We start from the raw sequence: 25,731 nt of genomic DNA on the forward strand, positions 1-25,731 counted from the left end.
AATGCAAGAACCTTTTTTTCTAAATCAGTGGCACCACAAAGCCAGAGTCGCACAGATCTGAACGGCTTCAAAGACACAAATAGGTTGTGATTTGTCAATCACGTGACAAGTCACACCAGTGTGAACCAGGGCTTAAAGTGAATTTGTAGTCAATGTCTAAATTGTATAGATTTCACTCGACAAACTTTTCCCTGTGACATTATGTGAGGGAAAAATCAAACAAATTATAGAAGATTTAATATTTTCCAATCTTGACCATAAAAGCATAAAAAATTGGTTTGGAGTTGGCCTCTAATCATGAAGTAATCGCAATGTTGCCTATACTCCAACAATCCCAACCTAATTTCAAATGGGTCATAAAGTTTATAGAATACCACAAATCTTAATTTCTACAAAGTCTGCTGCCTCAGTTTTTATGAGGATAATTTGCATATACTTCAGAATGTTATACAGAGTGATCAGATGAATTGCAATTAATTGCAAAGTCCCTCTTTCTCATGAAAATGAACTTAATCCCGCCCCCAAAAAACATTTACACTGCATTCCAGTCCTGCCACAAAAGGACCAGGTGACACCATGTCAGCGATTCTCAAGTTAACACAGGTATCAGTGTTGACGTCATCTCTCATGCTGATCGAGTTAGAATAACAGAATGGAAGCTTTAAAAAGGAGGGTGGTGCTTGAAATCATTGTACTTCCACTGTTAACAACGGTTACCTGCAAGGAAACGCATGCAGACATCATTGCTTTGCACAAAAAGTGATTCGTGATTCACAAGCAAATATTGCTGCTACTAAGACTGCACCTAAATCAACCATTTATCTCATCTAGAACTTCAAGGAGAGAGGTTCAATTGTTGTGGAGAAGGCTTCAGGGAAACCAAGAAAGTCAATCAAGCACCAGGACCATCTCCTAAAGTTGGTTCAGCTGTGGGATCGGGGTACCACCAGTGCAGAACTTGCTCAGGAATGGCAGTAGGCAGGTGTGAGTGCATCTGCATGCGCAGTGAGGTGAAGACTTTTGGAAAATGGCCTGGTGCCAAGAAGGGCAGCAAAGAAGCCACTTCTCTCCAGGAAAAACATCAAGGACAGACTAATATTCTGCTAAAGATAAAGGGATTGGACTACTGAGGACTGGGGTAAAGTCATATTCTCTGACGAATTCCCTTTCCGATTGTTTGGGGCAAAAAAACCTTGTCTGGAGAAGAAAAGTTGAGTGCAACCATAAGTTCAGGGTCATGTGTGGGGTTGCTTCTCAGCCAAGGGAGTGGGCTCACTCACATTTTGCCTAATAACAAATAAATGAATAAAGAATGGTATAAAAACATCCTCCGAGAGCAACTTCTCCTAACCATCCAAGAACAGTTTGCTGAAGAACAATGCCTATTCCAGCATGATGGAGCACCTTGCCATAAGGCAAAAATGATAAGTGGGGAACAAAACATCAGAATTTTGGGTCCATGGCCAGAAAACTCCCATTGAGAATTTGTGGTCAATCCGCAAAAAGCAGATGGACGGAAAAAAAAAAACAAACAAATTCCTCCAAGGATTGATTATGCAAGAACGGGCGGTCATCAGTCAGGATGTGGCCCAGAAGTTGATTGACAGCATGCCAGGGTGATTGCAGAGGTCTTGAAAAAGAAGGGTCACTGAAAATATTGACTCTCTGCATAAACTTCATGTAATTGTCAAATGTCTGACACTTTTGAAATGCCTGTAAATATACATCAGTATACCATAGTAAAATCTGACAAAAAGATCTAAAAACACTGAAGCAGCAGATTTTGTGAAAATTAATATTTGTGTCATTCTCAAAACTTTTGGCCAGGGCTGTACTTACCTTATTAGGCATATAAAGTACTGGTGCTAAAAGATACCAGTGCAGAGCCATAATTTTGCATTGAATCAGTTGCATAAGTGGCTTAGAGGTAGGGGTGGAGAAACAGCAGTAGACTGATCTTCCCACTAAATGATGAATGTGCAGCGTAGGCGTGTCAGCAAAAGTCTGATCATTGGAGGACAGGCCGGCTGTTCTCCCAGCACAGTTAGCAAACTGACCATGTTGGGAAGGAAATATTATCATGCCTAGAGTGGTCAGTTTTGAATAGGAAAGTAGAGGGACTGGCAGGAACACTGAGTATTTCGCACAAGGGAAGCAACGCAAAGAACAGGATACTTTTTAATCACAAGTAAATGGTCAGCAGGCACGTATCAGAAATATGAAATGTTGGGGTAACATTTTGTAATTGGGAAAATGCTAAAAGCAAGCTTTTGAGACTAATCAGACAGGCAAAAGGTAGCACATATTGTCTGAGGAAGACCTGAGCTTTGTTTGCAGAGTTTATCTACTTATTTAGTTAAAAAAAATTGCTGTGAAATCTACTTGGAACACTTGACTAAGAATACAAATGTAAACCGCTTCCTGTGGATCAAGCACTTCACAATAAGCAGTACACAGCATGTTATTTTGTTGACATACGCATTAACAGCACAATGATAGTACAGAAAAATGTATCATAATTAACATGAAAGTGTTACTAAACCCAGGAGTCACTATATCCAGTCTTCCACAGTAAAAGAAACATAGAAATGCAATTATTTTAGTAATTATAAACTGCTAAACCCCTTTTCTTAGCAGTATATAGCAATCTTGTAACTTCCGGCTGACCACCAGTTAATCTTGTAGGAGTTTTCACACTTCTCTGACTGTCCTATGAGGCTGCATAACCCCTGACCCTCTGTGTGGACAGTGCTGATTGGCCCTGTGCTTATCACATGCACCCTCTCCACCCACCTCAAAAAAAAAAAAAATACACATCAAACTGAGCATGTGCAGAGTGCCTTCTAGGGCTCTGTATTGTCAGCAGATAATTTGCGGACAGTAAAAGGGGAGGATCAGAGGAGACCGGATCAAACTGCCTATTTACACAATGCAGAGGATTAACCTCTTAGGTTCCACAGTGAGTATAACAAGCATACTTCACTGCATATACAGACTGATTTTACTGTTGTGAGTTTAGTAACACTTTTAGTGTTAATGTACCAAAAACATAAAATGCTTCTACCTTCCTCTTTGACATGACAACCCAGCTCTGCATACCTGGTGACTGTATACCGTGGTGTCAGCCCTGCCTACTTCATTTCTGATGGATTACAACCAACACAGACTTCTCGACCCTCACCATCTCCATAACCCCTCCTTATGTACAAGCAGAGCGCACAGGACATTATCAGCTCACAAGATTACTGGGAAAATCAGCAGGTATTTCCTGCCCTTGTGAAACAGATGTGACATAAAACATCCAAAAGGTAAATTAACTGACCAAAAGTGCCCAAATAAGAGAAGATTATTGCTAGGGTTTACATACACTGTAATAAAGTGGGGAGGTAAAGAAAACTGCACTTATAGCTCTCCAAATAATGGAGTAGTGCACTTTGCATGTCATGTGTAGAGAAAACATTTCACAAACTTGGGCAATTTAAGCTAAGCAGACAATTAACAAAAAAACATAAGCACAGGATACCATAACCATTTGTCCTCCAGAGGATTTACCCCCCTTCCTGAATAGACCATTATTTGTGGTTCAGCACTGCGCTATTTCAACTGGTAATTGCGCAGTCGTGCAATGCTGTATGCATACATCCTTTTTCACACAAATAGAGCTTTCTTTTGGTGGTATTTGATCACCTCTGCGGTTTTTAATTTTTGCGCTATAAACAAAAAAGACCGAAAATTTTGGGGGGGAAAAACGGTATTTTTCACTTTTGGTTATAAAAAATATTGAATAAACTCAAAGTTAGTCATAAATTTAGGCTAAAATGTATTCTGCTACATGTCTTTGGTAAAAAAAAACAAACAAAAAAAAAAAACAATCTCAATACGTGTATATTAATTGGTTTGTGTGAGTCATAGCATCTAAAAAAAGTAGCTTTTACTTTCTGACTGCCTATCACATTTCTTGAGGTGCTAAAATGCCTGGGCAGTACAACCCCCCCCTCACTAATTGCCCCCTTTTTGGAAAGTAGACACCCCAAGGATTTTGCAGAGAGGCATGTTGGGTTTTATTTTTTGCCACAAATTTTTTGTATATGACAAATTGTTTTCACTTTAATGATATACTGCTTATGCATGCCATGGGTATATGTGGAATAACACTCCAAAACACATTCTCCTACTTCTTCTGAGTATGGGGATACCACAGGTAAGAGACTTTTTGGCAGCCTAGCTACATACAGGCACCCAAAATCCAATGACCACCTTCAGGCTTTCAAAGGGCATATTTCCCTATATCACTTCCCCACTACCTATAACATTTTCTGAGGCTCTAAAATGTCAGGATAGCACAAAACACCCCCCCCATGACCTTTTTTGGAAAGTAGATACCCCAAGGAATTTGATAATAGGCATGATGAGTAATTTACAGATAGCATTTTTGTCACAGGGTTTTGAAAATGGAAAAAAAAAATTTTTTTTGTTTTGTTTCTTTGTTTTCCAAAAACATGTGGCAACAAATGAGATCTGCAAAACACTCACCATGCCTCTTAGCTTATACCCTGGAGTATCCATTTTCCAAAAAGGGGTCATTTGGAGGGGTTGTTTTTACTATCCTGGCATTTCAGGGCCAACATTAGAAGCTATTTCCACACATCACCCACTCTTGAAGACCAAGCCTTTTCTGAGACTTTGTTCACATTTGTTCATATGAAAAAACAGTTTATTTACTAGGAAATTACTTTGAATCCCTAAATATTATATATTTTTTAAAGCAAAGGCCCTAGAGAAAAAAACGATGGGTGTTGAAATTTTTTTACCTCACACAGTATTTGCGCAGTGATATTTCAAACACAAAACTTTCAGGAAAAATTTTAGAATTTTAATGCACAAAAACACAATATATTGCCCAATTGTTTGATAAAATATAAAAGATGATGTTACGCTGAGAAAATAGATACCAAACATGACATTGTTTAAAATTGCGCATACCCGTGCAATGGCAACAAAGTACATACATTTTTATTATCAATAGGCGACATTTTAAAAGCCTCTACAGGTCACCACTTTATATTTGCACAGGAGGTCTAGTGCTAGAATTACTGCCCTAGATCTGACGTTTGCAGCGATACCTCACATGCATGGTGCAACCGCTGTTTACATACCGACATGGGGTCAACACTTGCGCACGCAGGGAGGCAAGGGTGCTTTTTTTTTTTCCTAGTTATTTTGATTTTTTACATTATTTTTACACTGTCCCTTTCATTTTTTTTTTATTGCTATTAATGCTATCACAGGGAAAGCAAATATCCCCTATAACTTCGATGGGCATTATCATACATTCTTTTTTGAGAAATCAGACTCTAGATATCTCCTCTGCCCTTTCATTATCTAATCTCACCAAGATCGGTGTGATCAGATGCTTTCCCAATTTACAAATGGCGCGGTTTATATCCAGCGAAACTGAAGTGCCGAAATACTTGTAGCTTCCAGTCTCTTAGACTATAGATATGATTGGAGCCATTCTAGTCTCTGATCAGCTCTATGGTCAGCCAGTGGAACTGCCAGTTGAATTCTCGGATTCCTTTGTGGGAATGGAGAGCCCAAGAAAACTGTGGAAGGCAGCAAGGGGGGGGGGGGGGGGCGCAGCAGCTAATTGGCCACTAGGATTGCTTTTACATGAAAAAAACGATACCAAGGAGATGCCTGTAGCTGCAGGCATCATCCTGGTATAACCACTCAAAGTCCAGCGACTTAACAGTACAGTGCTGGTCCATGTCGGGCATATATGTAACAGCAGAGAACACGGGCATACAATGAATTGGCTCTGTGGATCAATATGACCGCAATTCATTCTTTTCTGTAATGCCCATGTTGAGGTTAGGCCCAAAAGAGTTTTAAATTCAGAAACCGTGATATGTTTCCATGCGAATTGTCTGGCAAGAGCTGAATTTGGGTGGGCGACCATGTGATGTGTGTATAAACTGCCTTGGCCCACAATCAATTGGTACAAATCTTCCGAGAAAAACAGCGTAGGGGCTAAGCAAACGGGGCCGATCCTGCTAACTCTGCATTTTTGGGGACACTATACAAAAGGAGGCACTAGTATAGTTCTGTACGTGATCAATAACTTGATCCGTACAAACACTAAACTAGCAAAGGTGGTGATCAGAGACCTATAGCGTGAGTGCGATAGTGTGCAGGCAATCCAAAGCTAGCTGACCCTGGCTGGGTGGGGTGCTAACTGACCGGGACATTATCTGATGTGGCTAGTGGCAAGAATGCAGTTATCAGTGAAAAATTCTATATACTGACCAATGGCACTTGTTGAGTGACGGGGTGATCAAAGGGTTAATAGGGGCGAATAAAGGGTTAAATGTGCTAATCTAGTGTGTGTGTGTAAAATGTAGTGTTCTCACTTCTCTCCCTGGACCGACGGGTGGGGGGCACAGGTGCGTTCACACCCCAAAATAGGAGGCAACACAAGATTATGTCGCTTTGCCAAGAGCTGCTGCTCGCAAGCAAAATGCAGGTAAGCGGTTAGCAAGTAGTAGTAAAGAAAAAAAAAATTATCAATGTTTCTTTTTAACATTTTTTTTAAAAATACTTTTATCAGAATAATACAATGTTACCATAGTACGGTTATGTCGCTTTGCCTGTAGCTGCCGCTCTACCGTAGTACATTTCGGGTGGGCGGGAAGCAGATAAAGTAAACTGCATATCAAAACAATCAGCAGATCCTGAGATATGGGTATCTGAAGTCTGGAGCACAGCTCAGGTTTGCCTGCAATAAATTGCACTTGGCCGTGGCTGCACAAAAAACTTTCTTGCTGTTCCTTTAAAAATGACAGTACTGGATGGTAGGGCAATGGGGAGCTGGGCCAAGCTCCACATTTGCAAGAAAAGTTAAAAAATTCCAGGTATGGATATTTTATACATAAAACTTTTGCTCCAAGCTCAGACCAATGTAAATGTATATTTTATACACGCACACACACACAAACGTGTATATATATATATATATATATATATATATATATATATATATATATATATATATATATATATATCTCTATCTCTATATCTCTCTCTATATCTCTCTATCTCTATCTATCTATCACACACATACATACATACATACATATATACACACACTAGCTGGCTGACGCCCCTGGAAGCTTCTGGTCTTGTGCCAAGCAGCTGCCGTTTTGCTTAGTGAACATAGGAAATTGGGCTGCTTGGCACGGGTGCCATTCAGCGAATGCTGTTCTGTGATTGGATGAAGTAGAGAGGCAGGGCGGTGATGTTTTCTCTCCACATCATCCAATCAAAGAACACAGTATTCATTCAGAAGAGGCAACATATTCTCTGAATGACACCCATGCCAAGCAGCCAACCTCCTCGGTTCACAGGCAGGAGAGAAGCCTCTCGGAACAAGACCTGTAAGCAAGTGGAGAGAGTAGCGATGTCTACTTCAGTGATATCCAGCTGCCAATATCCTGCAGTTGGTTTTTTAAAGTGGCTATTAAACTTCTGCTTAAAAGAAAAAAAAAAAAACATGTAATACTTACCTGACCTGTGTAATGGCTTTGCAGAGCAGCCCCGATCCTCCTCTTTGCCAGAGCTTCTGGCTCCTCCCCTCTGCTGAGTGCCCCCAGAGGAAGCTGCTTGCTCTGGGAGCACTTGAGCGTGATCGCTTCCAAACCACCTCTGTGTCTCAATGCATCAGAGTGTGGCTCAGTCCCGCCCAATGGCTCCTACTGTGTCTCAGCCAATGAGGAGAAAGACCCATGAAAGCCTTGGCTCTCACTGCACATCGCTGGATCGAGATTGGGCTCAGGTTTAGGGGGCTGCAGGGGAAGCTGTACGCTGAAGATTTTTACATTCATGTAAGTAAAAAAAAAAACAGCAAACATTCAGCCTTTACAACCACTTTAAGATTTGCATATAATTTCACATACACGTTCAATCTGGACGCTTAAAACAACAAAATCAAGAATTTCAGAGAGACAAATCAAGATTTTACAACACTAATATCTTCATAACGCTTTATCAGTATCAAACTAAGCACAGCCTCTGCAATTTTCCAAATTAGCCCGTAAATGGCAGCTCTATCAGCTCAACAGGAGAAAAAAATATTGATTATCACTTGTTGAGTAAGTGTGTTAATTGCTGCAGCAATTAGCTTAAAAAAAAAAAAAAAAAAAAGGCGGGAGAGGAAAAGCTGGTCTGGTGCCAGAAATTTCATGCTAGTCATAAAGAAAGCTAAACGCTCCTCTGAAGACCCATGGCAGCCAACTGAGATTCTGGTCAGTACAGACACACACAAAACAATACACACATTAATGTCTGCTACCCCTTCAACCATACCCTTCAATAACAATATAGAAAAGTGTCCGCTTTAGTGTATCAAACCAATTCACTAATATACCGTCAATGTGTCAGACTACAATGCAGTGTATTACACCATGTAAAGCCTATAAAACAGTCGGAGATTGTCTCCCCTCCTGTGATTGTGCTCTTCAAATCAGAAAAGCAACACCCTCTTTAGTATCTCCCCACTACAGAAAAGTAACAATTTTCTGCTCTCCGCTACAAAAAGATAGTAGCATTCCAATAATCCATGATTCTTTTCTCCCTCTTAGAAGTTTAAAGTGGAACTTTAAGTCAGAAAATTAAATCCTGCTATACTGTTTGAAATCCAGTAATACACCGACTCGCCCTGCTCTGCACATGCTTAGTTTTCCATTTTCAGGCACTGTGCTGAAAATCCTAGCCAATAGGGACTGATCTGCTGACAGCCTAAAGATTTGCTGCTGCTCAGCAGCTCTGGGCTTCAGCAAAATGGCAGCCCCCAGCAATATGAAACAAGAGCAATGCTGAAGGACATTTACCGCACATATTAATTTTGTCTTAAGGAGTAAACTGCTTCAAACCTCAAAATGTTATTAAATCAATCACTTCCCATCACCCTATTGCACAAATACTGCTACAGGGTGGCAAGGCCGCGCAAAATTATTATACAAGATTTATATAGTGCCAACAGTTTGCTCAGGGATTTACAAACAGGAGACAATACAGTTCAATACAAGGGGGATAGGAGGGCCCTGCTCCTTGGAGCTTACAATCACATATATATACATGTGACGTTGCATCTCTGGGTGGGGGGGGTGTGTGCATCCTACCCGTGCCGCCATTGGTGGACTCAGCTGTCAATCACCGAGTCCTGGCCAATGATTCCCCACCGGCACCTGGCGATCGCTAAGTATCACTGATGGGGGAGAAAACTGTATGTAAACAATACAAATCTCTCCCGTGTCAGCTCCTATGCAGAGCCATACAAAGCAGCGTGCCTACCCGTGCTGCCATTGGCGGACTCAGCTGTCAATCACCGAGTCCTGGCCAGTGATTCCCCACCGGCACCTGGCGATCGCTAAGTATCACTGAAGGGGGAGAGACCTGTATGTAAACAATACAGATCTCTCCCGTGTCAGCTCCTATGCAGAGCCATACAAAGCAGCGTGCTTACCCAGTGAAACACACACACAGCCCCCATAGTAAAACAGCACACAGTTAACCCTCTGATCACCCCAGATGTTAACCCCTTCCTGCCTAGTGCCACTAGTACAGTGTCAGTGCTTTTTATTGGCACGGATCACAGTATTAGTGTCACTGGGGATGTCAGTGACACCAAGTCAGTACCCCCCAGTGTCAGAATGCCCACCGCAGTCCTGCTATAAGTCGCTAATTGCCACCATTACTAGAATGATTAAAAAAAACCTAATAGCAGAACACATTCTGGCCTAAATTTATGACGCAATTTGTTTTAATTTATTTTACTGGTTTAATGCACAAAGTAAAAAAAAATATAATGGTTTCTCTCAAAATTGGCAAATTTATTTGTTTAAAGCGCAAAAAAAAAAAACCGCACAGGCAAATACCACCGAAAGAAAGCTCCATTTTTGGGGAAAAAAAGGACATAAATTTCATTTGGGTGCATGACCGCGCAATTGTCAAAGTAACGCAGCACCGCATTGCAAAAAAAATGGTCAGGAAGGGGGGTAAATCCTCTGGAGGGCAAGTGGTCCTCCAGAGGATTTACCATTCTCTGGATGGATTGATGCATTGATGAGAGGATTGATGCATTCTCTGCATCAAGGTAAAAAGCACCCCACAACCTAATCTGCCCCACCCCAAAGCCTAAACTCTTACATGAGTGAGTCACTGATCCACTGTCTCTGCTTCAGCACTGCTCCTCTTATTGCCTGGTCTCACAGGAAACACTGGGAGCAGTGGAAGCCATAGGCTTCTGTCAAATTCCGTTGAGCAGGAAACGGGCGTGGCTTGCTGTCGTGCCGTGCCTCTATGAAAGCACATAGCCCAGCTCAGGAGCACGCCAGCTCAGGTTCCACCTTAGCACCTGGAAGAGAGGAGAAGGAGCAGACAGCGCTGGCAGAGTATGGAAAAGAAAGTCTTCCACATGGAAAAATCACTTTGTTCTCTCTTAGACCATGTGACCGGTCAATGACTGGGGGCCAGGCTCCACTCAAACCAAACTTTCAAAAGAGAATGCAAGCAATGTATTAATCAGGATCATATAATGGTAAAGGCTGAATTAAAATGAAAAAAAACATTCTATTTAACCTGCTCTGGCAATCGTTTTGTACAAAGCAGCCCCGATCCTCTTCTTTTTGGGTCCCACACCAGAGGTTCTGTTTCCTCCCCCATGCCAAGTGCCTCCAATAGCAAGCCTCTTCATTTGGTGGCACTCGAGCAGGCTCCCTCCTGAGTCACCCTCCTGTGAATGGACATTATCTATGCGCGCACACACACACACAGCGTGGCTCGACCCCGCCCCCTCTCTCCTCATTGGCCTACTAGCTATGATTAACAACAGAAAGTGCTAATGGCTCATGCTGCTGTTTGAGCCAATGAGGAAACAAAGGCCCAGGACAGCTGCTGCTCTCATGCACATCACTGAATTGAGAAGGGGCTCAGGTGAGTGGGGGGGGTTCTAGATCCAGAAGGTTTTTTAGCTTAATATATAGAATGCATTAGTATAAAAACCTTCTGCCTTTAGAACCACTTTAAACACCATTTAAGTGTTACTAAACCCACAACAGTAAAATCAGTCTGTATATGCAGTAAAGCATGCTTGTTATACTCACTGTGGAAACAATTCATCTGCAGATCGTACAGAGCCCTAGGAGACATTCTTCACTTGCTCAGCTTAGTGTGTATTGCTAGTTTTTTTGTTTTTTTTTGGGAGGGTGCATGTAATTGGCACAGGGCCAATTAGCACTGTCCAGACAGAGGGTCAGGGGTCATGCAGCCTCTCAGGTCAGAGGAGAATGAAAACTACAAGCTTTAACCAGTGCTCGGACGGACACTGATAGAAGTGACAAGACTGCTCTACCTGCTGATGAGAAAAGGTATTTAGCAGTTTATATTTACTAAAATAATTGCATTTCCATGTTCTGTGTACTGTGGGAGACCAGATATAGTGAATGCAGGGTCTTGTGTTCAAATCCAAAGACTTATTCAATTTAACCTAGCTGTTTGCAAACCAACGGTCCTAATTCTTACCCCAAATCAAGTTTTCATTCTACTTTTTTCTGTTTCTTCTTCTGTTTGGGGTTGGTGGAAAGCTTGAGCTTGGCATGACATATATTATGATCCTAGCTCCACAAAGTTGCTTACCAGATTGTGAAAAGAGCTGGACTATGAGACTTCGCAGTCCCTTCAATCTAACAAGATATTATAGCAAGACAAGATAACGAGGCCATGGAAAGTTTAAAGTATAAATCCGGAATAGAACCAACTATGCCTAAAATGGCTCGCAGCCAAATTCTAACTCCTATACGGACTATCCTATAAAAGGAAGATGCATATACTTAGCTATTCTCAGAGCGCTTCAGTGTGGACCTGCGATCTCCCCACTTGCCAGCTTCAAGGCTGAGGAGAGAGCACTAACAACAGATGAAATGACTGGGCAGTGCTGTCACCCATAGGCTTACTATGGGGCATCCGTTGCCAGCAATCCCTCTTCTCCCCTAAAGCCAGCCGTTGGGAGTCGATCATGTGACTGCACTGCCCTGAAAACATAAGTATTAGCATCTACTTTGTACAGGGTAGTTCGTAGAAAAGTGTCAGAAAGTGAGTTTAGTTCTAGTTCAGGCTTCTACTTGATCTCTACTTACGTAAGGTATCTGAAGGGGTCTATAAGAACATTTACACAGACACAGTCATGGCGTTTATGGTTCCACACTGAGCAAAGGAATACCTCCAAATATTGCACATGCAGAATGAAAAAAATACCAGAACAAAAAGATTCGCACTTTGTGACAAAATTCCAAAAAGGAATGAGACCTCTGAGAAGTCAGTGGGTGTCTCCATTATTTGTTGGCTAACTAAAGCAACGTATTCAACTGTAGCTCACGTTTAGAGCTTCTATAGGAATACAAGCGGGGTACATTGACTTCACTGCAAAACTGCATTAAGTGGCTCCTTCTTACAACTGGAGAACACATACAGGACCCACTTTATGATGGAGATCCGTAAATTATTATTATACAGTATTTATATAGCGCCAAAGGGTATGCTCAGCCCTGTACAGTAGCAAGGGGGACAGAACATGAGACAAGACAGTAACAATACAATACACGAGGGGTTCGAGGGCCCTGCTCTTTCGAGCTTACAATCTAGGAGGGAGGGGAAGGTGGTACAGGAGGAGATGGCTGTGGGGGATGGAGTGGTGGGAGGAGTGGAGGAGGTTAGTTGTTAGGTGAGGTCGGGTGTTAGGTGAGGTTGGGGTAGGCTTCCCTGAAGAGGAGGGTTTTCAGGGTGCGCCTGAAGGTGAGGAGGGTAGGTGACACACTGATGGATTGGGGTAGGGAGTTCCAGAGGATGGGGGAAGTCCTGGAGAAGTCCTGAAATCGGGCATGGGAGGAGGAGACCAGGGAGCTAGAGAGTAGGAGGTCCTGTGAGGAGCGGAGGGCACGGGTAGGGTAGTATTTGGGTATCAGGTCAGTTATGTAGTTCGGGACAGTATTGTGAATGGCTTTGTAGGTCAGAGTTAGCAGTTTGAATTTGATGCGTTGGGCAATCGGGAGATTGGAAACTCCCCCTCCGGTACCATGCTTTCTAGACAAAAGAAGGCTCCAAATGAGCAATGCAAATCTTAAGTACACATAGGAAGCCATATATTTTTGTTAATTGCATACATTGGTAACAATTCAAATTTTCTAAGTATTTTTGCTCTTAAAAAAACAAACAAAAAAAAAAAAACAAACAATCTTACAAACAAGCAACACCAGAGAGGCTGAAGAATAAAAAGGAACGGTTACTGGTATATACATAAAATTACAAACGATTCCCACGGATACAGAGAAACTGAGCATTTCCACATTTTCTATGAATGCCTGTGAGGTACAAATATCCCCACCATTAGATAGTAATGATTAGCTGCAGGATAAATGTAGCGGAGAGGGGATCTCCCAATCAATTACAGACGAACACTGCACAGCAGGGACTCCCATGTAATCACCTCTAACCTCCAATCTGTCGTCTCATTCAGTGCATGAGGCCTTATAGTCATGAGACTGAATGGACATTTAACAGACTAGAGATAGAGTAGAGAGAGAACAGGGGAGTGAATTGAACTGCTGGCTGCCTCAAAAGGAGGATTCTGTTCTTAAATAGAACATTCTTGTTTCCGAAAGAACCAAGATTGGCCTCATCGCCGATGGTTCCACAGTGCATATATTACAGCGCTAATTATTTTATATCATCTGGTCTCCAACCAGGCAGATTTCATAGCCGTCTAATGTCTTAATGTGAATCTTGCCTTGAGTTATATAGGAGCAGGGCCTATCTGCTTAGGGCTTTGCTTTATCATGCAGCCAGCAGCCCACCTAACCTTTTGCTGTTAATCTGAGAAGCCTTTTGGCATACCTGCTTGTTAAGCAAGACAAGTGTTCCCAAACACACCCAATACAAGCACACTTCTGTCCTTTACAAACACTTATCAAGCAGTCAGTGCTTTATTACTCTGTCACCAATGTCTTTCAAAATGATGGCAAAAAAATGAATCTGATTGCTAAAGTAGAAAGGAGGGAGAAAGTGTCACAGCGCACAGATTCAGGCAGCAAGATACACCTACCCCTATATGAAGAGTGATGTAAAACATTATTGAGCTGCATTACATAAACTTAAAAGAAATAATAAAGCATATAATTCTAACTTATGTAACACTGCGGCTGCCATGGAACTTGCAGGGATCTTGCAGTAAAATGCACGTTTCCCTTATCAGAGCAGGGCCCTTTTCCCCTGTAAATATTACGGTTATCTTGTATATACAGTATCTATAAAGCATATAGCTACATATCTTATATATAATGAAAAAAGTTAAAAGATGTAAAAATTATAAAAATATATATATACACGCACACATATATTATATACACACACACACACACACACACACACACACACGGTTGTGTTCAAAATAATAGCAGTCAGACATCACTAACTTGATCAATCACTGTTTTTGGTAGAGATTATATTTCTACATGGCCAATAATTTACTAGCAGGTGTAGTAGAGTAATAGAAATCCAACAGACCCAACAGTCATGACATGCATGCTGCTGATTCTGTGTAATTGAATCACTAATTGAAAGGGGCGTGTTCAAAATAATAGCAGTGTGGAGTTCTATTAGTGAGGTCATTCATTCTTTGAAAAACAGGTGGCAATTATTGCCCTTAAGGAAGGAAGGCAGCAAATGTTGTACATGCTGGCTACAGTGCAATTCTCTCTGAAATTCTGAGGAAAATGGGTCCAGACATTGTTCAGAAGAACAGCGTACCTTGCTTAAAAAGTTGAATGGAGAGGGGAAAACATAAAAGAAGTGCAGAAAATGATAGGCTGCTCAGCTAAAATGATCGCAAATGCTTTAAAATGGCAACCAAAACCTGAAAGACGTGGAAGAAAGAGAAAAACTACCATTGGAATGGATAGAAGAATAGCCAAAATGGCAAGGACTCAGCCAACAATCAGCTCCAGGAAGATCAAAGGTGTAAAGTTACCTGTGAGTACTGTTACAATTAGAAGACGCCTATGTGAAGCCAAGCTATCTGCAAGAAGCCCCCGCAAAGTTGAAAAAAAGGAGTGCTGAAGAGGTTACAATTTGCCAAAGAGCACATTGACTGGCCTAAGGAGAAATGGCGCAACATTTTGTGGACTGATGAAAGTAAGATTGTTCTTTTTGGGTCTAGTGCCCGGAGACAGTTTGTCAGACGACCCCCAAACAGTGAATTCAAGCCACAGTACACTGTGAAGACAGTGAAGCATGGTGGTGCAAGCATCATGATATGGGGATGTTTCTCATACTACGGTGTTGGGCCTATTTATCGCATACCAGGGATCATGGATCAGTTTGAATACATCAGAATACTTGAAGAGGTCATGCTGCCTTATGTTGAAGAGGAAATGCCCTTGAAATGGGTGTTCCAACAAGACAACAACCCCAAACACACCAGTAAACGTACATCTTGGTTCCAGACCAACAAGATTGACGTTATGGAGTGGCCAGCCCAATCCCCGGATCTTAATCCAATAGAAAACTTGTGGGGTGACATCAAAAATGCAGTTTCTGAGGCAAAACCAAGAAATAGAGAAGAACTGTGGAATGTAGTCCAATCATCCTGGGCTGGAATACCTGATCACAGGGGCCAGAAGTTGGGTGACTCCATGCAACACAGATGTACAGCAGTTCTCAGAAACAGTGCGACTACAACTAAATATTCATGAAGTGATTCAAAGGAAAGCAAAATCTTCAAACATTTTTCAGTTTATATAGTGAATGAGTTTGTAAAGAAGAATACAAACACTGCTATTTTTTTGAACAGTCTAATATTCACTTTTCTTAAATTTTTTTAGAGGAACAACACAAATTTGATCTATTTTTCTTCATGTTTTGATTTGGAATAGAATGTGTAGTGTTCCCAATGCATTTGTGTGGATGGAAATAAAAGCTATTAGAAGGATTTTGAGCTTTATTCACTTTTTTCAACACACTATTATTTTGATTACAACTGTGTGTGTATATGTATATATATTACACACACACACCTAGATTGTAAGCTCGAAAGAGCAGGGCCCTTGAACCCCTCATGTCTTGCATTGTATTGTTATTGTACTGTCGCATGTTCTGTCCCCCATTGTAATGCACAGCGCTGAGCGAACTGTTGGCGCTTTATAAATACTGTATAATACATATACGGTATATATATATATATATATACACACACATATATATATATATATATATATATACATACACATATATATATATATATATATATATATATACACATATATACACACACACACACACACTTTTTGAAGAACCCTTGTGTGTATATAATTATTATACATGATCTATATAGCGCCAACAGTTTACACATCACTTTACAATATAAAGGGGGACAGTACAATTACAATACAGTTCAATACAGAAGGAATAGGACTCGTGGAGCTTACAATCTTTTTTAGAATGACAAAAATATACCTGCAAGGAAAAAAAGGGTTGCCTAGCCCTCGTCTCATCTTCCGCATTGCAGGGCATTGTGTCACAATTCTTTGTTGAGATTTCTGGGAAATGAGAATCACAAAACTTGCAAGAAGACACTGCAGCCCAGTGAAGGTAGGTCTCCTTGTAAGGTTTTGGATCCTCATTGTTCCCCAGAATCTTTCTGGAAGCATAATCTTACCCTTACCTAGGTAACCTGGGCAAAATACAAAAAGTAAAACATTTACACCAAATTTATTCTTCACAGGTATATTTGTTCCCTTCAGCATTAAGTGATTTTAACAGGAGCAAGGGGGCCATGACCCGATAAAAGGACCTTATATTTTACTGCAAAAAGTTTGTTTTTCTGGTTTGTCTTGTAAATATAGAAGATATACACAAATATACTGACCAAATGTAATAATTAGCAGAAGCAAACTTTAAAGTGCAATTCCACACTCCCTCTCCACACATGACTTCGGATCATTTTTGTATACTTACCTGTTTCCCTAGCCATCTACTGGTGAGTCATGTGATGCGCAGGGACCTTCCTTGTACAGTGGTGGGCAGCTCTCAATGGTAACAGCGTTGTTCCCTACCTCATTATACTGCGGGAACTCCTAGGGATGTGTCTATGAGGTCCTGTATTCTCAGAAAGTGGGCTAAATGATGGAGGAAGAGGCCTAGTGCTAGATCACAAAGGGGCAAGTTCTGAGTACAGTGCCATAGATATAAGTATTGCAGCTAGAGCAGGGGTGGGCAAACTTTTTGACTTGAGGGCCGCAATGGGTTCATATATTGGCCGGACCAAGAGTAGATGAATGATGTGTATGTGTCATCCATAGTAAGTATAGTAATATTCCCCCATAGTAATTAATCCCCCATATAGTAATTCATCCCCCATATAGTAATTCATCCCCCATATAGTAATTCATCCCCCCTATAGTAATTCATCCCCCCATAGTAATTCATCCCCCCATAGTAATTCATCCCCCCTATAGTAATTCATCCCCCCTATAGTAATTCATCCCCCATAGTAATTCATCCCCCCTATAGTAATTCATCCCCCATAGTAATTCATCCCCCATAGTAATTCATCCCCCATAGTAATTCATCCCCCATAGTAATTCATCCCCCATAGTAATTCATCCCCCAATTATAATTCATCCCTCATAGTACTATTCCCCCCCAAGTAGTAAGCCAAGTCCCCCCTGTGTCAATTTACTTACCTTTGCTCCGCGCGTTCCTCTCGCCGTGTTCCCGCGCCGTTCCGGTCTTCAGGGCGGACTGCGAGAGGAGCCTAGCTCCCCTCACGTTCGTCACGCTGCCCCGCCTACACACATCCTGACAGCCAATGTTTGCTTGCCCTGGCTGTGGGCCGGATTAAAAGGTCCCCGCGGGCCGTAGTTTGCCCATTGCTGAGCTAGAGGTAGATTTTTTTTATTTTTTAAAAATCCAAAAAATGTATTTAAATAATATATCAAATGTTGAGCTTAAAATTAATTCAATTAAAGTTGACCCCAAAGACAAAAAGTAACTTATTTCCAAACTACAGCAATTTTTAAAGAACCAAGGGGCATCTCTGACAATAGAGTCCCTAAGAAAGAAAAAGCATGCTTGTTATTTTTTTTGGTGCACCTGGCTTATTAGATCTGTTTACCCCAATATGGTGTATCTGATGCTTCTATTTGCAGAACACCAGAAAGCGGCATCTATTGTATGAAAGCTCATTCCTGTCCTAGCCCTGGCTGCCTTAATTATAAAACAAATTCACTCATTTTTGACATACCTGCTAACAAGTTGTAAAGAAAAACACTGCGTTTACATGCGCTATAAAATACCTGTCACACTATTGGATTATTTGTCCATGTAACCAACTGCTATTTTTCACGCCAATTTTAATGTGGGCTATTGCACCAATCTCCTGGTATTCAGTGGTGTTGTCCCAATTTGTCCCTGCAGTCTGGGAGCCTTTGAATGGGGCCCCCCTCCTCCCTGGCTGCTCCTATTTACAGGAACAGTAAGGAGAGGAGGTGAGAGAGGGGCCCCCCAGCTGGGTGGCAAATTGTAAAGCAATTAATCAAGGCAGTTAAAAGGCAGAGTGGACAGGCTGAGGCTGTGAGCCCCTGCCTGTCACTGACACACACTGTTTATCATGGAAATGTGACTGGCCTAGGGGAGGGGGGCCAATGCTGCTCTTAAATGCTGGCCCAGCATCTTTACGGAGAGTACTTCCGCTAACCATTTACTGAAAAACTGGAATAAGTCAGTAGTTGAAAGTTAGCTCTTTCTTCGCTTTAGTACGTTCTATCCTTGTGTGTCCAAAATTAAGCCTTAAGTCAGCACAGACTTTACAGGTAACCGGATACATGCACGCTGGCATCATTAAATCACTCTTCTAATGCAATTAAAGGGAACATGCATGCAATTTATGTATGATAAGATTTTTTATATATACACTATATTGCCAAAGGTATTGGGACACCCCTTCAAACCATTGGATTCAGGTGTTCCAATCACCTTCATGCCCACAGGTGTATAAAATCAAGCACCTAGGCATGCAGACTGCTTCTACAAACATTTGTGAAAGAATGGGTCGCTCTCAGGAGCTCAGTGAATTCAAGCGTGGTACCGTGATAGGTTGCCACATGTGTAATAATACCATCCATGAAATTTCCTTGTTACTAAATATTCCACGGTCAGCTGTTAGTGGTATTATAACAAAGTGGAAGCAACTAGGAACAACAGCAACTCAAATTGGTAGGCCATGTAAAATGACAGAGTGGGGTCAGCACATGCTGAAGTGCGCAGTGCACATAAGTCACCAACTGTCTGTAAAGTTAATAGCTAAACACCTCCAAACTTGGTGTGGCCTTCAGATTAGCACAACAATGCGTAGAGAGCTTCATGGAATGGGTTTCCATGGCCGAGCAGCTGCATCCAAACCTTATGTCACCATGTGAAATGCAAAGCATCGGATACAGTGGTGTAAAGCACGCCGCCACTGGACTCTAGAGTAGTGGAGACATGTTCTCTGGAGTGACCAATCACGCTTCTTTGTCTGGCAATCTGATGGCTGTGTCTGGGTTCGGCGTTTGCCAGGAGAATGGTACTTGCCTGACTGCATTGTGTCAAGTGTAAAGTTTGGTGGAGGGGGTGATTGTGGAAGGGGGATTATGTTGTGGGGTTGTTTTTCAGGGGTTGGGCTTGGCCCCTTAGTTCCATTGAAGGGAACTCTTAAGGCGTCAGCATTCAAAGACATTTTGGACAATTTCATGCTCCCAACTTTGTGGGAACAGTTTGGGGATGGCCCCTTCCAGTTCCAACATGACGGCGCACCAGTGCACAAAGCAAGGTCCATAAAGACATGGATGAGCGAGTTTGGGGTGGAGGAACTTGATTGGCCTGCTCAAAGTCCTGATCTCAACCCGATAGAACAGCTTTGAGATTAATTAAAATGGAGACTGCGAGCCAGGCCTTCACATCCGACATGAATGCCAGTAAAGCATCATCGCTGCTTAAATTCGTGTGTTTGTAGACACTAACTTTCACACAAACATATATACACACTGTATATACATACACACACACACAAATATATATATATATATATACACACACACACACACACAAATATATATATATATATATATACACACACACACACATATACAAATATACACACACACCTAAATTTGCTCAAACAGAGCTTCAACGCTTTCCAGCACTGGTTGTGCTTTACTGCTTTCCTCTCATACAAGTTTATAGGTTGGCTGACTCTTTGAAAAGAAATCACACTCTTATCACAACAGGGGTTCATAAGGGGGGTAGAGGGGCAGCAGCGACTCACCTACTTTTACCTTCATTATTTAATAAAACTATATATTGACAAACAAGCATGCAAGAAAGTAAATATCACAATAAAGCGCTTTAATGTGAACCTGTGCTTTGCCCATGCTAGCTCCCACAGCTGCTTATACTTACCTTTCCTTCACTCCTACACAGGTCCCTTTTCTCAGGAAAACTCTATGAAAGTATCATGTGATGTCTTGGTGTTTACATGGGACCTCTTCTCTTCAGTCCCAGCAGCCACAGTATAAGCAGCTTTGGGAACCAATAATGGGATGAACCTAGTGCCTTTTCCTGCATGGTTAAAGCACATATATAGTCAAATATGTCAGCTATGGCCTTCGGTCCAAGGCAGACACATAGTGAAATTTTTACCTATGAAGAAAGGCCAGTGCTACAAACTTGCCGCCAACACATTAACAGGGCACTAAAAGGGAACAAGAGCAGCAACCCAACAGAGGCTGGTGTTTTACAGCAGGTATAAAAGGGCAGGCTGGGTAAACAAATTGTTCTAAATATACTTAAGTGCCCGAGCTGCTAATCGTTCTGTGATTATAATCTAATTATACAGCCATGCTTCACCAAGCAGAGGCTGCAAGAGAGATTTATAGATGCTGGAAAGGAACAAAGCCCTGATGTTGCACATTAAAGACTAGCAGAATGCCAAATAAAGGTAAATTATTAGAATGGGACAGTAACCGTTAAAGATATAGCAATGCAAACAGAAACACAGCTGACCATTAACAGTAAAACATCCAGGCATGCAAACCCCCCCCCCCCCCCAAAAAAGCAAAATAATAAAATTATATATGGAGATAGGCCAACATTAGGAAAGAAAAAAAAGAAGTTTGGAAACCTGTCATTCACTGACGTTTTTTAGGCTCTCTAGGCCATACATCCCTCATCCTTTGCACCTATCTGTCCTTACTGCACAACCTGCCTCAATCACCAAGCATGTGTACCCTTGACAGTTCCTGGAAGTAACAAAGAAACTGAATAAAGTGTGTAGCTTCAAAACCTAGTTGCTGGCCCTTAAGTAAGCATACAGGAAAGGAGCTTAGACTTTTCAGATCTCAATGGCTGCATGCTCGTTCCCGGTCAAGGACTCACTTTTTAGTAAATCCAGTATCAGCAGGACAGCCCCAGACCTTAGAACTTTAAAATCAGTAAACAGTGAAAGCTCCCATACTTCTTTCAGAAAATAAACTCAAATTTGAACTTGACAATGCAACATAGCCTATTACAACCCAGACATATACCCACAAACCTCACAGTAAACCAATTATGAAAAGCAGAGATGCGTAACTATAGAAAATGGGGATGAAAGTGGAGGTTTCTTTAACCTGTTCCTAAATACAATTTCTAGAGTAAAGAAGAATGTCAGGATTTATACAACCGAGAAAAGAAACAAAGAAAATTCCTGGAGTTCTACTTCAACATATTCAGGCATTGTTCCACATACAGAAACCTTTCATCTGTATTTCATTGTTAAATTAGAAGAGTGCACCTGTGTTCAGAGACCAGCTCCTTCACTGACAGTCACTGGTCTCATACCAAGGATTGGGCACTAATCAGTATAAGATCCCTGACTATATGATCACCATGACAGCCAATCAGTGAATTCATGAAGCTTTTCATTACCTTACAAACAAGCCTGCAGACTGTTCATATGTTGCTCAGAAATGGGTATAGTGACAGTTGAAGCCGGCGTACAGCACCTATCACAGGATATTACAATGTGTAAAATAAATGAATGTTTTACACTTGTTTTATAAGGCCCCTTTCAGATGGGGTGGATCCATCAGTGTTATCTGCCTGCTCAGCGGGATGATCACTCCGCTGATCCTTGCTGAGCAGGCAGATGACAGGTCTCTGTTTGCTCTGCTGCCGATTTCAATTGGATGGTTGGAAAGAAACAGACAGCCTGTCTGTTGCCACCCGATTGTCATCTGATTCAATCCGCTGGACAGATCCCATCCCTCTGTTTTTGGCAGATCGGATGCCATTGAGTGTCAGCAAACTATTGTCCGCTGACACCTGCTAGTTCATAAAAGTCTATGTATAGACCGATCAGGTCTGCCTCGTGTGAAAGGGGCCTAAAAAACATTTTCGTGCATTTGTGAAGAGCAAGGAAGAAAAGCCAAGAAGCTACCTGAAAGTTTAGGTAAACCCCAACAATGTTAAATACAACATAGAAGCATTTTGTTACATCTGTTCAATAAGAGCTGGTTCACACATATGCGAAAGTACATTGCTTTCTATTGTGCCTGTTCACATATGTCCGGTGCAGTCGGAGTGGGCATTCAGTGCAAGTCAAAAAAAAAAAAAAAAAAGTCCTGCCAGATTTCTGAGGAGTGCAGTCCAGCTCAGGTGCGAATTCAGGCCCACTGACTTATATGGGAACTCTTCTGAATCGCACAAGTCTTCCAGTTGTGAACAGGATAAAATTCTGACCTGATCCTTATGTAAACCTGACCTAAAACGCTGTGAAAACGGAGCAGATACCATGCATGAATCTACACTCAGTGTCAAAAAATACCTGTTAATCATGTCAGATATTCATAATTGCCTTGTATCCTGTGCTGATAAGGCCTACCTTTACCGATGACAAGTCCACATTTGTCTGCAGGCACAGTGTAGGTGATCTCTTGCATTCCTCCTGACGTACCAATATTCCACTCACGACTGCGCCCCCGACCTCTAGCCATCGCCAGACCACCAAAACCATCCCTTTCCTGCAGGAGACAACACAAATTCAGACTGCAGAATATAAAGAACTAATAAAGCTTTGTTACGTACGTGTTAAAATGAAAGTAAAAAATCTTTCCAATGTTTTAAAATGAACATTAAAAATAAGCTTAGTTCAAAATCTTTCCAGTGTACCTTAATATTTTCAAATGTTTGTTTCTATGAATAATATGTGCAGCCATATTTGCTCAATGCACATGTTCTACTTTCCTGGTTGAAATTTACTGCTCCTGATTACAATGCAAGTCTACAAGTTGAACTGAAAAACTAGGGATTGCCTATAGCTCAAAGAGCCCCCTGAGGAACCTTACAACCAAAACTGGCATCATGAGACTGAATTGCCTACCTGGTACAACATAGAGCAGGAATTATCAAACAATCAGGTGGCAGCGTTGCAAACTTGAGAACAGTTGTCTGATGTTGAAAAGTACACAGTGTTATCAGATTTAGGAAAGTGCCTCTTCACAGAAAGGGCAGAACCCTGAACCTGACACCATACACTGGATGATGCCCTGCCTGAGCCACTAAGAATGAGAATCCAGAGCACTCTTACCAGGTCCATGAGGGATGACACTAAGGGATACAAGTCTTAATAAAATAAGAATTGGCTGTGAGAGAAGGTTTTTACAGTCCAAACTGCATCCAGACAATAAAGGGACATTTGCTTTTAGTGAACTTGCCAGACAGAGGAACAAAAGAATGATGAGCTGCTGAACTGAAAGACAGAAGGGAGTCCTGGGCCCCAGCACCAATTTGTCCCTATGGCAAAACCAAGAAAGGGTTCCTAGCAGTATAAGGATGTAAGTTAAGATACCCTTCTTGCAGAAGTGATAGCTACAAGGTAAACAACCTTGCCAGAGAGAGGAATGTTTCTAGTAAGTTCAAAAAGGTGAGCAGAACTAACCAGATTCAGACCACAAGGAGTCACAAGGTAAGCTAAATGGGAGACCCACTGCACAAAGGTCTTCATCTGAAATTGAGAGGCCAACGGACTTTTTACAAACTAGAAAGGGCAGAAACTTGACTTTTGCTGGGAGCCAAACACTGGCCCAGACCCAGTTGCAAGGAGGAGTGTATTCCACCCAAGAAGAAACTCCTTGTGTGGAAGACAGACACTCACCAAGTGAAGAACACCTTCCATGTCAGATGCTAGACCTTGCAAGAAGTAGACATGTGAGAAACATAGATCAGGATGTATTGTTCCCATGGAGGCACAACAGCATCCATTTCTCAGGCAAGAGGACACCCCTGTAACTCGATATAAACCTCTCCAGTACATTGTTTGACCTGGAGGCCCACATTTGGAGTCCCCCAAGTGTGACATAACTTTTGGAATACCTCCAGGTATAGGGATCACTCCCCAGGAGTTGCTAAGAATATTTGCCTGCCAATTGTCTATGCCTGGAATACACAAAGCTGACAAGGATGATGAATGAAGATCTGCCCAGGACAGGATCTGACCCAACTCTCTTGCTACAGTGAGACTTCAGGTTCCTCCCTGATTAATGCTTTCAACACCGTGACGTTGTCTGACTGAATCCAACTTAGATGACCCTTCAAGTAAAATGGCCCAATGCTGCAGACAGTCAAAGCGACAAGATATTAATTGGCTACCATTAGGCCTAGGACCATCATTTAAAAGCCGAGGGTCAGACAGTTCCTGGACTGGAGAGTGTGAATTAGAGACCTGAGGGCCTGACATTTCTACTGTAGAAGAAACAATCTGGCCCAAACTGTGTTGGTTCAATCAACAATTTTGCAAGGTTCAGGATTATTCTGGATTTGGTAGATTAAATGCAGAATTTATTAACTCAAAGACATTCAGAGCGCCAAAATCCAAAATAGGGCAAATCCAAATTGTGCCCAAATCCAAAGTGGGAATAGATTTTCCCACCCACACAGAAACAAGTCATTAAATTACTGGGTGGTTTGAGTCAGTCTTGCATGACCATTGCAAAAAAGAAAAATAGCAAAAAGGGGGAAAACAGACTAAGCCAGCCTATACATGAATCAGATTTTTCTTGTTCAGCCACCGGGTTGAACGAAAGAAAATTACTCATTGCGATGAGGGAATCCTCCCTGCTAAGCTATTGTATTTGACCAGAATACACTGATCAGCAATGCAGGCAATAGCCAGTACCGCAGATCGAATGGAAAAATTATAACAGGACCGATGTACAAAAGTTGACTTATGTACAACCACCCTTCCCATACACAGATCGAAACTTGTCTGGTCCCTGCTGAACAGGCCGAATTTTGGTCCAAGTATGGGCAGCTTAAGAGCAGAGGATAACATGATTTCAGGATGCAAATATGTTGGCCTCGCTGGAAGGCACATGCTCCCCCCATTCTGTGGCAGGAACAGGAAATAATGGCCAGTGACTTAAGAAAATGAGTTAGCTCATGGTGCTTGGCCTGACTGCCTATTCAGTCTACAGAGACTGAGGTCTGGACTTGAAATGTGCTCTGCAACTAGTTTTTACCAGAACAGAGTATGGAGAGCACCACAGGCAGAACCAAGTGTGCCCAAAGGCCACTTTCAGACTATCCCCACAACTTCTAGTTCACTAGGGT

General features: G+C 41.8%; 1 protein-coding gene across 2 annotated transcripts in view; it reads right to left on the reverse strand.

Annotated features, from left to right (window-relative positions):
* Positions 1-25,731, reverse strand: part of FUBP3 (far upstream element binding protein 3) — a 142,818-nt gene that overhangs the window by 29,346 nt on the left and 87,741 nt on the right. For both annotated transcript variants that reach the window (XM_089669038.1, XM_089669037.1), the window contains one exon: positions 23,006-23,144. In XM_089669038.1, the coding sequence (XP_089525164.1) occupies positions 23,006-23,144 (139 nt within the window). The remainder of the gene's footprint in view (positions 1-23,005; positions 23,145-25,731) is intronic.

This window comes from Staurois parvus, unplaced genomic scaffold (genome assembly GCF_062004578.1).
Source record: "Staurois parvus isolate SC_StPar_1 unplaced genomic scaffold, SC_StPar_1.0 ptg000068l, whole genome shotgun sequence".
In the NCBI taxonomy this organism is placed as follows: domain Eukaryota; kingdom Metazoa; phylum Chordata; class Amphibia; order Anura; family Ranidae; genus Staurois; species Staurois parvus.